Source organism: Pelobates fuscus, chromosome 1, assembly GCF_036172605.1.
Source record: "Pelobates fuscus isolate aPelFus1 chromosome 1, aPelFus1.pri, whole genome shotgun sequence".
Lineage (NCBI taxonomy): Eukaryota > Metazoa > Chordata > Amphibia > Anura > Pelobatidae > Pelobates > Pelobates fuscus.
The window spans coordinates 441,817,823-441,832,321 of record NC_086317.1 but is presented as its reverse complement, the minus strand read 5'-3'; the positions used below and the strand labels follow the sequence as shown (position 1 = coordinate 441,832,321).

The following is a 14,499-nucleotide window of genomic DNA, read 5'->3' as shown; positions in this document are numbered from 1 at the left end:
TCACTAGCCATCAGAATGTAATAGGAGTTTAGATGACTTGAAGAACTCATTCCATCGCAGAAAAAGGATAATAAACAAGTCTGAATCCCAAACACAATATCCACTTAATCCTCAGTCTGTGTTTATGTGAAATATATGGAGTTTGTTTGAGGTTTCAATCCAGCTTTTCTCCAAGGAGATGGCTGACTGTCCTGAAGTCTCCTCTGCTGTTGATACAGCATCCCAACTGAATGTTCCATCTATTTAACTTTCTACTACCCCCCTTCTTTCACATTTAACACTTGTCCTTCCACCCCACCCCCATTTATTTCCTTATTTTTCTTACTACATTTTTCTTGCTGTAGTGTCCTCCCTGATCACCCCTGGATTTTGAGAATTCAGCTCTTGGTTGATTTCCCTCACAGTCTCTCCTCCCTTTTTAAATCTCTCTCTAAACGCCCTTCCTTCCAGCTCTCTCTAGTCTGTCCTGATCCTTCCAACTGACCAGCTTGTCTCCCACACCCCCAAACTGTTCCCCACCCTCTCTGCCTCCCCTCTCAAAGACATCTATCTTGTGTCATACTCAGTCCTAATTCTGCACTTGTCCAGGATGCAGCCAGTCAACCAGGTGAGGAGGGGATGGACTTTATAAGAGAGGGTCTATGGGGGGGGCAATATGTATAGCCCTCATTCATTGCTCTTGGCTGCAGACAGTTCTGGGACTAAAAGGGTTAATAGAGCAGTCTGAGGCTAACAGCAGTGTGCTTTGTATATGATGGTTTTAGACACTGGAAAATTAAACAGCCTTAAATCTCCCAGGGACTGAAGCCAGCCCAGTAATATTTGAGATCAGAATGCACTTTTGTAAGTTTATTGCTATCCAGGGGGAATGAAAGAGTTAGTCACTTAACCCCTATACAGTTGTTCCTGCTTCTTCAAATCTTCTTCACATTTTTTTTTTTTTTTTTAAATATGCTGTCTTTTTGGTAACATGTCTACTGATAAACTGTCAGACTGGGTATGTTTTGAGTTCTGAGCTTAACGTGATATTTTGTAACTCTTGCTTTAACCCTATACATGTCCTTCTCACCCCCTCTAAAATAGGGTCTTTGAGCCAAACACTCAAAAAATACTACGATTACATAAATGCTGCTTGTGATTAGTTGGTGTAAAAATAATGAGGCTGTATTGGAGTGTGTGTGCACATTTACCTAGTAAAACATCTGGGATTGGAACATTGGGCAGTGCTGATTTATGCTTTTTAACTTGTTGGGCAGACATAATTTGAGTTTTATTTACTTAACTTGGAATTGTGGAGAAGTGTCAAGTGAATTGTAAAACTGTTGTTAACGTTACAAAACTCTACTTCTCGGATATTCTTCAAGGCTTAGCTATTTACCCCCTAAAATTGTCAGTTCCCTTGTCAGTTATTTGAAGTTACTGATTTAGAATAAAACTGAAATTGTCTCCCTCTGAATTTTGAGCCCCCAAATATGAAGTGTATACTGTACTGTATTTCTTATGAGTAGCCATTAAAGTTCTGTATAGTGACAAAGTGACAATGACAATGTGTGCCCCCCAATGTGTCTAACTCCGAAATTAAAGGATTACTCAAACCCTTTTTACCTAAACTATTTATGTATTATAGGATAATAAATAATAATATTAATAAGCTTTAAACCTACCAGCATTGAGGAAAGTCCCCACCCCCACCCCCACCCCTTCCTCCCTGATTTCCACACCCCTTCTGAAGTCACTCCTTCCCTCTCCGTGGTCCAATCAAATTATTTTTATAGAGCAGTCATAGCATGTGCGCACTTTGAGCAGGGGAGGGGAGTAAGGGTGGGAATGCTTCAAGCATCAAAAAACCTCTCAGATTCAACAAAATAGAGGGGGCGTTTATTATACATTATCCCCCCCCCCCCATCAGGGCCGCCACCAGAAATTTTGGGGCCCCTAACTCAGCTCAGGGTCTGGGCCCCCTGGGGCCCGCCTCCAATCCCGCCCACAGGGTCCGCCTCCAAATCCCGCCCACAGAAATACACACAGACACAAAAACACACACTGATACAAAAGGACACAGGCACACACACAAAAATACATACTAACAGACACACATACTGAAACAGAAATACACGCATATAGGCATACGTACTGACACACACATACTGAGACATACACACATATACAGACACACAGGCATACATAGTGACAGACACATACTAACATACATACAGACACACATGCATGAGGACTTACACATACATACATTCATTCATACTGGCATACATACATATATACATACATACATACTGACATACACACAGAGACATACACACAGACATTCTGACATACACACAGACATTATAACATACACACAGACATACTGACATACACACAGACATACTGACATACACACAGACATACTGACATACACACAGACATTCTGACATACACACAGACATTCTCACACACAGACATTCTCACACACACAGACATTCTGACATACACACAGACATTCTAACATACACACAGACATTCTAACATACTGACATACGTACAGACATACTGACATACACACAGACATACTGACATACACACAGACATACACACAGACATACTGACATATACACAGACATACACACAGACATACTGACATACACACAGACATACTGACATACACACAGACATACTGACATACACACTGACATACTGACATACATACAGATATTCTGACATACATACATTCTGACATACACACAGACATACATACACAAATACAGCTAATTTTTCTTACCTTTTTTTGCAGGTGGAAGGCTGTGGCTGATGGGAGTCGGCGTGGCTCCAGCGGCGCCGGCGGTTGTCTTTATTCCCTCCCGCGCGGAGGGGAGGGAGCTGGAAGGAAGTGACGGCCACTTCCGCCCAGCAGTACTTTGCGGTTGGGATTTTTTTTAAAGGGGCCCGGTCGCGCTATTGCACGGCCGCAGCGCTGACCGGGCCCCTGAAGATACAGGGCCCATCGGGTGGCCCTAAGTGAGTGGGCCACCTGATGGGCCCCATCAGCGTGTGCTACACGTGGGGCCCGGGCGGCCGGGCCCCCCAGGGCCGCCGGGCCCGTGACAACCGTTACAGACACAAAAACACACACTGATACAAAAGGACACAGGCACACACACAAAAATACATACTAACAGACACACATACTGAAACAGAAATACACGCATATAGGCATACGTACTGACACACACATACTGAGACATACACACATATACAGACACACAGGCATACATAGTGACAGACACATACTAACATACATACAGACACACATGCATGAGGACTTACACATACATACATTCATTCATACTGGCATGCATACATATATACATACATACATACTGACATACACACAGAGACATACACACAGACATTCTGACATACACACAGACATTCTGACATACACACAGACATTCTGACATACACACAGACATTATAACATACACACAGACATACTGACATACACACAGACATACTGACATACACACAGACATTCTCACACACAGACATTCTCACACACACAGACATTCTGACATACACACAGACATTCTGACATACACACAGACATTCTAACATACACACAGACATACTGACATACACACAGACATTCTCACACACAGACATTCTCACACACACAGACATTCTGACATACACACAGACATTCTGACATACACACAGACATTCTGACATACACACAGACATTCTAACATACACACAGACATTCTAACATACTGACATACGTACAGACATACTGACATACACACAGACATACTGACATACACACAGACATACACACAGACATACTGACATATACACAGACATACACACAGACATACTGACATACTGACATACACACAGACATACTGACATACACACTGACATACTGACATACATACAGATATTCTGACATACATACATTCTGACATACACACAGACATACATACACAAATACAGCTAATTTTTCTTACCTTTTTTTGCAGGTGGAAGGCTGTGGCTGATGGGAGTCGGCGTGGCTCCAGCGGCGCCGGCGGTTGTCTTTATTCCCTCCCGCGCGGAGGGGAGGGAGCTGGAAGGAAGTGACGGCCACTTCCGCCCAGCAGTACTTTGCGGTTGGGATTTTTTTAAAGGGGCCCGGTCGCGCTATTGCACGGCCGCAGCGCTGATCGGGCCTCTGAAGATACAGGGCCCATCGGGTGGCCCTAAGTGAGTGGGCCACCCGATGGGCCCCATCAGCGTGTGCTACACGTGGGGCCCGGGCGGCCGGGCCCCCCAGGGCCGCCGGGCCCGTGACAACCGTTATGGTTGTCACCCCCTGATGGCGGCCCTGCCCCCCATAGCCAGTAACCTGTGTTTATTATACATTATCCCCCATAGCCATTAACCTGTGTTTATTATACATTATCCCTCCCATAGCCAGTAACCTGTGTTTATTATACATTATCCCCCATAGCCAGTAACCTGTGTTTATTATACATTATCCCCCATAGCCAGTAACCTGTGTTTATTAAACATTATCCTCCCATAGCCAGTAACATGTGTTTATTATACATTATCCAGGGGTCAAGTCCTGGGGAAAAAAGTGTGGGAACTCACCCAAGATTCCCGCCCCTCCCCCTTAAAATTTTTTTTTTTTACACTCCTATGCATATAGTGCAGTGTGTGTATAATTAATGTAGTGTGTTTGTAGTGAATGCAGAGTATGAATAATAAATGCAGTGTGTTTGTAGTGAGTGCTGTGTGTAATAAATGCAGTGTGTTTGTAGTGAGTGCAGAGTGTGTATAATGAATGTAGTGTTTGTGTTGTGAGTGCAGTGTGTGTATAATGAATGCAGTGTGTTTGTAGTGAGTGCAGTGTGTATAATGAATGCAGTGTGTTTGTAGTGAGTGCAGATTGTGTATAATGAATGCAGTGTGTTTGTAGTGCGTGCAGATTGTGTATAATAAATGTAGTGTGTTTGTAGTGAGTGCAGAGTGTGTATAATGAATGTAGTGTATTTGTAGTGAGTGCAGTGTGTTTGTAGTGAGTGCATAATGTGTATAATGAATGTAGTGTGTGTAGTAAGTGCAGTGTGTATAATGAATGTAGTGTGTTTGCAGTGAGTGCAAAGTGTGTATAGTGAATGTAGTGTGTTTGTAGTGAGTGCAGAGTGTGTATAATGAATGTAGTGCGTTTGTAGTGAGTGCAGAGTGTGTATAATGAATGCAGTGTGTTTGTAGTGAGTGCATAGTGTGTATAATTAATGTAGTGTGTTTGTAGTGAGTGTATAATGTGTATAATGAATGTAGTGTGTGTAGTAAGTGCAGTGTGTTTGCAGTGAGTGCAAAGTGTGTATAGTGAATGTAGTGTGTGTGTGTGTGTAGTGAGTGCAGTGTGTATAGTGAATGTAGTGTTTGTAGTGAGTGAAGAGTGTGTATAAGGAATGCAGAGTGTGTATAGTGAATCTAGTGTGTTTGTAATGAGTGCAGAGTGTGTATAATGAATGTAGTGTGTTTGTAATTAGTGCAGATTGTGTATAATGAATGCAGTGTGTGTGTGCTGGATGATGTGTGTGTGTGTGCTGGATGATGTATGTGTGTGTGTGCTGGATGATGTGTGTGTGTGTGTGTGCTGGATGATGTGTGTGTGTATGTGTGCTGGATGATGTGTGTGTGTGTGTGTGTGTGCTGGATGATGTGTGTGTGCTGGATGATGTGTGTGTGTGTGTGTGCAGGATGATGTGTGTGTGTGTGTGTGTGCAGGATGATAGGGAGGGGAGCATTTTTTAAAAAAAACTTTATGTGTGTATTTTTTTAGTTTATTCCCCCCTCCCTGCTTCTTACCTTGTCAGGGAGGGGGGAGATCGCCTGGTGGTCCGGTGGGGGAGCCAGCCGCTGCACACAGGTCCCATCACACGCTGTGTTTACTCTCCAGCGCTAACTCTCGCGAGACTCGCCTGTGCGGAGCGTTGCCATGGTAACCCGTGGCAACGCTCTCACAGCCGCGGGTCTCGCGAGAGTTAGAGCTGGAGAGGAAACACAGCGTGTGATGGGACCTGTGTGCAGATAGCAGGGCAGGTCCTGCAGGACTGGGAACGGGAACGGCTTTCCTGCTTTGGAAAAAGTGCAGGAACGCCGTTCCCATGCGTTCCTGCAGGACTCGAGCCCTGACATTATCCCCCCATAGCCAGTAACCTGTGTTTATTATACATTATCCCCCCATTGCCAGTAACCTGTGTTTATTATACATTATCGCCCCATAGCCAGTAACCTGTGTTTATTATACATTATCCTCCCCATAGACTGTAACCTGTGTTTATTATACATTATCCCCCCATAGCCAGTAACCTGTGTTTATTATACATTATCCCCCATAGCCAGTAACCTGTGTTTATTAAACATTATCCTCCCATAGCCAGTAACATGTGTTTATTATACATTATCCCCCCATAGCCAGTAACCTGTGTTTATTATACATTATCCCCCCATAGCCAGTAACCTGTGTTTATTATACATTATCCCCCCATTGCAGTAACCTGTGTTTATTATACATTATCTCCCCATAGCCAGTAACCTGTGTTTATTATACATTATCCTCCCCATAGCCAGTAACCTGTGTTTATTATACATTATCCCCCCATTGCCAGTAACCTGTGTTTATTATACATTATCCTCCCATGACGTGGGCCAATCACTGGTGTAACAGTAGTGTACATTAAAAAAAAAAAACTAGAAATTTGACTGTGAAATAATAGCAGTCAGTTTCCTTCACACGTGTGCGTTTCAGGGCCTGCCAGGGCACAGTGTCACACCAGTGCAACTCATATCTGGTGTAACAGTAGTGTACATTTAAAAAAAAAAAATACAGGGGGCTTGTTGTCACCTTTCGGGGACCCTTGGTGTTGTACGTGGCTGGGTGGAGGAAGAGACCATCAATGACATCAGTGAGGACAAGGAACAGGACATGGCTAGCCTGGTATCCAACCTTGTGCAAATGGGGAGTTTGCGGTTGTGCAAATGGACTGTTTGCGGTTGTTTGCGGTGCGTTAAACCGGGAGTTTGGTCTGTCACTGTGAAGCGGGCATAACCCTTACACTACCTGATCGATACAACATCATACCTGATGTTTTAAAGCACGTTATTCCAAACAATTTAGGAATGTTAGGTGATTTATGCCCTTTATGGATTAAAACCAGACTCTGCATCAACTATGTCATTTTCCATGGGAGTTTTGCCATGGATCCCCCTCCGGCATGCCACAGTCCAGGTGTTAGTACCCTTGAAACAACTTTTCCATCACTATTGTGGCCAGAAAGAGTCCCTGTGGGTTTTAAAATTTGCCTGCCTATTGAAGTCTATGGCGGTTCGTCCGGTTCGCCCATTCGCGAACATTTGCGGAAGTTCGCGTTCGCTTTTCGCGAACGGAAAATTTTATGTTCGCGACATCACTATTAAACATCCATGACTTGGATATTTTATAAAACTAAATTATTAACATATTGTTCTCAATCCTGACAACACCATGTCATTCAGCTTAATGAAGTGGTCTGGGTGCCAGGTCCAGCTAGGATTAACCCTGCCTGCTGTAAACATAGCAGTTTCAGAGAAACTGCTTTGTTTACAAATGGGTTAATCCAGCCTCTAGTGGCTCTAGCCTCTAGTGGCTGTCTCATTGACAACTGCTAGAGGCCCTTCCGCGCTTCTCACTGTGATTTTCAGAAGCTTTGAGAATGCTTTCCTATGGACTGGCTGAATGCGCGCACGGGTCGTGCTGCGCATGCACACAGGGCCGTTGCTAGGATTTTTAGTTACACAGGCGAAGATGCATTTTGGCGCCCCCAACCCTCATTAAAAAAAAAAAAAATGCATCTTCACCTGTGTGTCTTTCCTCCCAAGCCACAGGCACACAGGCATAATTTTTCAGTCACACAGTCAAAGTCATACAGGTACACTGTCATACAAAGACAGAAATAATCATACAGAGACATACAGACACATCCAAGCAGAGATATACATGCATACAGAGACATGCAGGCATATAAAGACATACATGCATACAGAGGCATACCGTCATACAGACACATACATACAGACAGGCATACAGAAACATACATACAAAGACATTCAGGCACATACATACAGACATACAGGCATAAAGAAACATACATACAGAGACATACAGGCATGCAGACACATACATACAGAGGCATACCGTCATACAGACACATACAGAGGCATACCGTCATACAGACACATACATACATACAAAGACATACAGGCATACAGAGACACACACATACGTACATACAGAGACATAAAGGCATACAGTTACATACATGCATACAGAGACATATATACAGACATTCAGAGACAAACATACATCCAGTTACATACATGCATACAGAGACATACAGAAACATACGTACAAGACATACAGACACATACATACATACAGAGGCATACCGTCATACAGATACATACATACAGACAGGCTTACAGAAAAATACATACTCACACACACAAACTCACAGACACATACTCGAACACACACACACACACTGACAGACACACACACTCACACTCACATGCACACACACAGACACACAGTAATTAATTATCTAAATTAAATGTAAATTTCCCACCCAGCCTCCCTACCTGGAGTGCTGGCGTGGGTCTCTCATTGGTGGTCCAGTGGGGCTGCTGGGAGGCGTGCGGCTGCAGTTGATTAGGAGGAGGCGGCGAGGGAGCTCTCTGATCTCTCTGACCGGCTCCCTCGCAGGCTGTTTTCTGATGCCGCGGGAGCCGGAATATGACGTCATATTCCGGCTCCCGCGGCATCAGCAAAAGGCGCGCGAGGGAGCCGGTCAGAGAGATCAGAGAGCTCCCTCGCTGCCTCCTCCTAATCAACTGCAGCCGCACGCCTCCCAGCAGCTCCGGGGATCCAGGAGGTGACCAGGCAGGAGGGAGCACTTCCCTCCTGCCGGTCACTGAAATTTTGCGCCCCCAGAGCCGGTGCGCCCTAAGGCGGCCGCCTGTGCCGCCTTATGGACGCGCCGGCCCTGCATGCACATTCAGCCGATGACGAGGAGAGGAGGAGGAGAGTCCCCCGCCCGGCGCTGGAAAAAGAGGTAAATTTAACCCCTTCCACCCCCTAGAGCCCGGCGGGAGGGGGGGCCCTGAGGGTGGGGGCACCCTCAGGGCACTATAGTGCCAGGAAAACAAGTATGTTTTCCTGGCACTATAGTGGTCGTTTAACCAAAAACAAGCTTTCTATATTTGAAAGACATGCATTTCTCTTGAAAAGCCCCTTATCTACCGTATGTCCTGCAAACAACCGATATTGCATCTGTGTATTCTACTTCACCTATTATTCCCATACACCTCAAAAACATTGACCTGAACATCTTCCAGTCCTTGATTGGAGCTCTTGGACATCAACATTTGACTAGTATACAAACATTATCTTTGTCTTTTTTGACCTGGTTGTGAAGGAACCAAAATATCTTTGGAAAAAACGCCAAACGACAGAAGCCAAATTTATATTCACTAAACACATATATGTATCTATTTTCTGTGTATTCATAATTTGTTTGACATTCATTCCAAGAGCCTGAGGATGGACTACAACTCAGAGAATTATGGTTGCACTGGCAACTTCCCATGTAGAGCCATAAATGAACCAATAAATCACAGGTACATCCATTGGTGGTGCTGCATTATATATTTGTAGCTTGAGTATCAGAATAGCCAATGGATTAGTGGATATTATTATTATATTATCATTAACCTTTCCATAGAGATGTTTAGCTTCTTGGTTCAATGTATAATTTTACTCTTGGTCTGTATCCATTGATAGGTCTGGATGAGTCGGACAGCTCTAGTAGTGCTACTGGGACTGCTGATTGCCATCTCGGATTGCTCCAAACTCATCAAGCGTCCGCCAGCAAAAATCAAGAGCTGTGCAGATCGACCTGAGGAGCTCCTAGAGCAGCTGTATGGCCGTCTGGCTGCCGGCATGCTCAGTGCCTACCATCACACACTGCAGCTACAACCACTGGACAAAGAAAATATAAGCTGCCCTGCAGGGAGGGCCGCAGTGGATGGGAAGCACCATCTGCCAGTCAATATAAATAGCATCTCCCCCTGGGCCTATAGGTGAATGCACTAACTTATCCTCCTGCATTAACTGTTCTACTCAACACAGTAGGACCTTCTCTCACAAACTTGGTTACGGTTCTTGTTTCGATGGCCACATATTGTCCAGGATGGAATTTACCATCGAGATAAATGGATGTATAATTAGTGAAAAACATTTTTATTTGATTTAATATATCCTCAATTTCAGCCCAGACTAACCATAATTCCATAGTGTTGTCAAAAAAGGGAATTGAGGGGCACAACCAGAAAATGCATTTCTCAGTAGTGGTGCTGCTGTAAAGAAACAGCACACACAAAAACAAAACAGTTTTACATTTTACAAGGCTGCTTAAAATCACCAATATTAGCAAACAAATATAGGAACTCAGTTACACCATATGGCCATATCGTACACCCCCTTTATTCTGACCCCCGAAGTCCCTCTTCTTCATCTACCCAAACACATATTCCATTGACTGAGCCATATTTTAATTTCGTTTGCCCCTTTTCTCACTTTGATGTAAACACCTGCTAATTCCCTACTTCTCCCCGATTGCATATACACAACTTCCTTCCCAAGTCTAGCTTGCATCATCAATGTGTCATAAAACTAAATCTTGCAAAGTGTGCAAGCGTTGACACATAAAATCTGTGGGGACGGTGGACAATCTTTTGTAATAATCACAGCCCCACATATCTTAAGAACTACACCAGATTTTCAGAAGGGGTTTTGTCCACCAACCCCAACTCAGTTCCTACACCCATGCGTGCAAGGACTCATGGGAAGTGCTCAAAATGGCAAAGTTTTGGTCTGCTTCAAGTTAGAGGATGTTTTATTCTATTTTACTAATATGTCATATTTCATCCAAATTAGACACCCACAAATATATAAAAAGGATGTGTGTGGTTGTTACAGAAGCATGTTTTATGAAGAAATATTGCCATCAGAGATGAGTGGTTAAAGAATCTGTTCAGAACCTTGAAATTGGACACACATTTCCACACCAGAAGCATGCAGTAGCCCAGTGTGGTGTGAGTGGTTGGCGGGTGTGTATATGGGTGGTGTGTGTGGTGTGAGTGTTGCACAGGGGTATACATGGGTCATGCATGAGTGTTGTTCAGGATGTATATGCATCCCTTATTGTTTCCCTCTCTATTTGCCCTACACCTTTTCTCTTTGATCCCCTATCCCTTCTTATGAGTGCACCCCCCCTATCTCTCCTCCATGTAACTCCCTTTACTCCCATTAAGGCATGGCTGGGATGACGAGGATGTGGAGCTGCTACTATATCAAGCTGCTCTCACCACTCAGTGCCATCTGGGAGCAGAAGCTCTAGGCCTCGCTGGCATCCACACACAGCTTCTAGCTCTCCCCATTCGTCTTAGTACACCACCAGATCAAACATGTTCTTGTGTGCCAAGATCGTTGAGAGTCACACTCTTGTGTTGGAGGTGGGGACACAGACACCTTGTATCTGCAAATGCTGTTTCTTGGCTGATTGTTTTTTTTTTTCCTCCCCATTTGTTTTGTACTTGTAGGATCACATATAATCAATCAAGATACCCCAAATACATACCAGAAGCATACTGCTTGTGTAAGGGCTGCCTGATAGGACCATATGGAGAGGAGAACACAAGCTTCCGCAGCACGCCAGTATACATGCCCACAGTCATTCTACGCCGCACATCCATGTGTGCCGGTGGACGCTCAGTATACGTAGAGGACTACATCACCATCCCAGTGGGTTGCACCTGTGTGCCGGAACAGGAGAAGAATCCAGAGCATGACAGTATCAATTCCAGTTTAGAAAAAGAAAAATTTAAGCTACCTATAAATAAAGGTGAAAAGCCATTGCCCAACTAAACAGAGGCTTTCGCTGAAAACCAACACAGGGAATTTCAGAAGTTGCTGGATGGATCCATGATGGCTCCTAGGCGAAGATGGCAATTATGGCTACAATAAGGGGCTAAAAGTGTGTTCAGGTGATGAGAATCTTTCTAGAACAGTATACCTAAAACACGTCAGTGAGAGGGACGATGTATGCCCTTATGTCCATGTAGCAGAGCACTCACACTTTATGTTATTCTATGTACTATGCAGAGATGTTTATATGTTTAACTTATACGACGATAAAACAAAAAGGCTATTAGACCAAGTGGTCACCATTATTAATGGGAACTATTATCTACTCTATGTGTCTAAAGAACTCACTCTTCTATATATCAAATACATACCCCTACCAAGACAGGTGGCATTAAGGGTTTAAAGTAAGTTGGGATACATATTGTACGGCTCTACCCACTTGCAGACGGACTTCTCCACAAGACAATGACCCCTATTTTAAAGATGACACCAACCTTTTCTGGCAGGAACACCTTCTTCCTGCCCTCTCAGTGGAAGATATCCATATAGATGTCAATAGCTAATTAGATGAGTGGTAAAAGTTTTTTTGGTTGAGAAATATCTAACAAGGTATGGTACTAGTAGCATCTGGCAACACTAACCATTTTGGCCAAGCCAAGTCATGAGTAACCAACTTCAATGGCCGTTATTAACTAACAACCACGGCTCAATGAATTTGTCAATAGAATATGAGGGTTTATCTGTTGCATAGAACAAACATACCTCATAGAAATGTTGGGAGATAAAGTAACAGTTATGGGTGTAGCAATAATAAGGTGGGAAAATTATTACACCACAATCATCAGACCTGCTTTTCCACAAAGCAATTTATTATTAAAGTACAGCTTAAGATTCTAGGTAGAAACCCTCAATCCATTATATAGATAATACCCATAAATGGGAGACATTGCATAGTACGTTTACAAATAAAACATTTGTGGCTAGTATTTAGCAATATCTTTCGATAAATAATATAATGTCACAGACCAAACACTGCCTTCAATGCTGTTTGAAAGCAGCAGCTTATTAAAACATTGTCAACACAGCTGATATATGTTAATGGCAATTTATTAGTTTAAAGAACAGAAATCTAACTGTTAAAGGGACACTATAGGCATCCAGACCACTCCAGCTCATTGAAGTGGTCTGGGTGTAATGTCCCATGTCCCTTAACCCAACAGTGGTTATTATTGCAGTTTCTGACAAACTGCAATAATTACCTCTGAGGGTTAACTCCTCCTCTAGTGGCTGCTAACCAGACAGTGACTAGAGGGATTTCCTGAATTGAAGTGGACCTTTGGTCCGTTATCTGACGCTGGACGTCCTCACGCTCTGCATGTGGACCTCCACCGTCAGGTTTTTCCCCATAGGAAAGCATTGATTTATACTTTCCTAGAGGAAAATCCTAATGCGAGCGCGGCCATTGCCGCACATGCGCATTAGGTCTCCCCCGCCGACGTCAGCCAGCATGAGTGTGGGCGGAGCCTGATCCAACGCCAGATTCAGGTAAGTGACTGATGAGATTCAGGCGTTGTCTATGGGGGTCTCGTGGTATTCTCCATAGACCTCGAGCATGTACAAAAGTACAGCACTGAACTGGGCTCCTGAGAGCTAAAGGAGAGCGAGAGGACTCAAACAGGACTGGCATCGTGAAGATTTGGTGGCCACAAGGGACAGCCAGAAGTGAGTAAAACTCTCCTTCTCAGCAGTCCTTGGCTACCAGACTCTCAAGGGATCTGTCTGTTTTGGTGGGTTTTGCGAAATATGCAAACGTCCCTGAAATTGCCAGATCCACATTAAGTTTTTAAATGATGTACTACATATTTACACAGTTATTTGTGCATTGGGTGGATCACTTTCCTTGCAAATATATATTTAAAAAAATGAACTTCCATTATATTTTCCGGACTTCCTCTGGCTCTGAGGTACAATCCTAGCACCCTAGCCACTACAGCTAAATTTCAGTCACAGAGCATGGACTGACTGGGTATCTGCTCCAACCCCTTTTTTTCTATAAAAACTAGTTTGTTTCAAAAATATCTTAAAAACATGAAAAAAATATCTTTTTAAAAAAAAAAAAATTTTAAAGCCAAACAACCCAAACACAAAAATGGAGTAATGATGCTTGTTGTGTGCCTTAAATTCTCCTAATATGGAAATTGTTCTTAATCAAAATAAAACATTTATAGATATCCATTTGTGTCCGTTTTTCTTAAAAAACTGAATAAATATAAAATTACAATATTGCAATTTGTGTTTCTTTCATATACAAGTTTAATTTGCTACCATGGTGTGCTCCAACGTTTGTTGTTAATGTCAGGCAATCAATCAATATTCTAGATAAATTGCTGAAACACAGTGAGCAATTCTGAAAATTGACCATGCATTTAAAAAGCATAATATTACCAGAGAACGAGAGGAAATTCTAAGTTAAACATACTGTGCAGTTT

The 14,499-nt window shown here is 43.3% G+C and overlaps 1 protein-coding gene across 1 annotated transcript; it reads left to right on the top strand.

The window, feature by feature from the left end:
• The first annotated feature begins 433 nt into the window (after positions 1–433).
• On the top strand, positions 434–14,143 carry IL17D (interleukin 17D). Its single transcript, XM_063429850.1, has 3 exons — positions 434–607; positions 9,866–10,164; positions 11,686–14,143. The coding sequence occupies exons 1-3, from the start codon at positions 590–592 to the stop codon at positions 12,008–12,010; spliced, it is 642 nt and encodes a 213-aa protein (XP_063285920.1). The 5' UTR covers positions 434–589; the 3' UTR covers positions 12,011–14,143.
• The last annotated feature ends 356 nt before the right edge of the window (positions 14,144–14,499 follow it).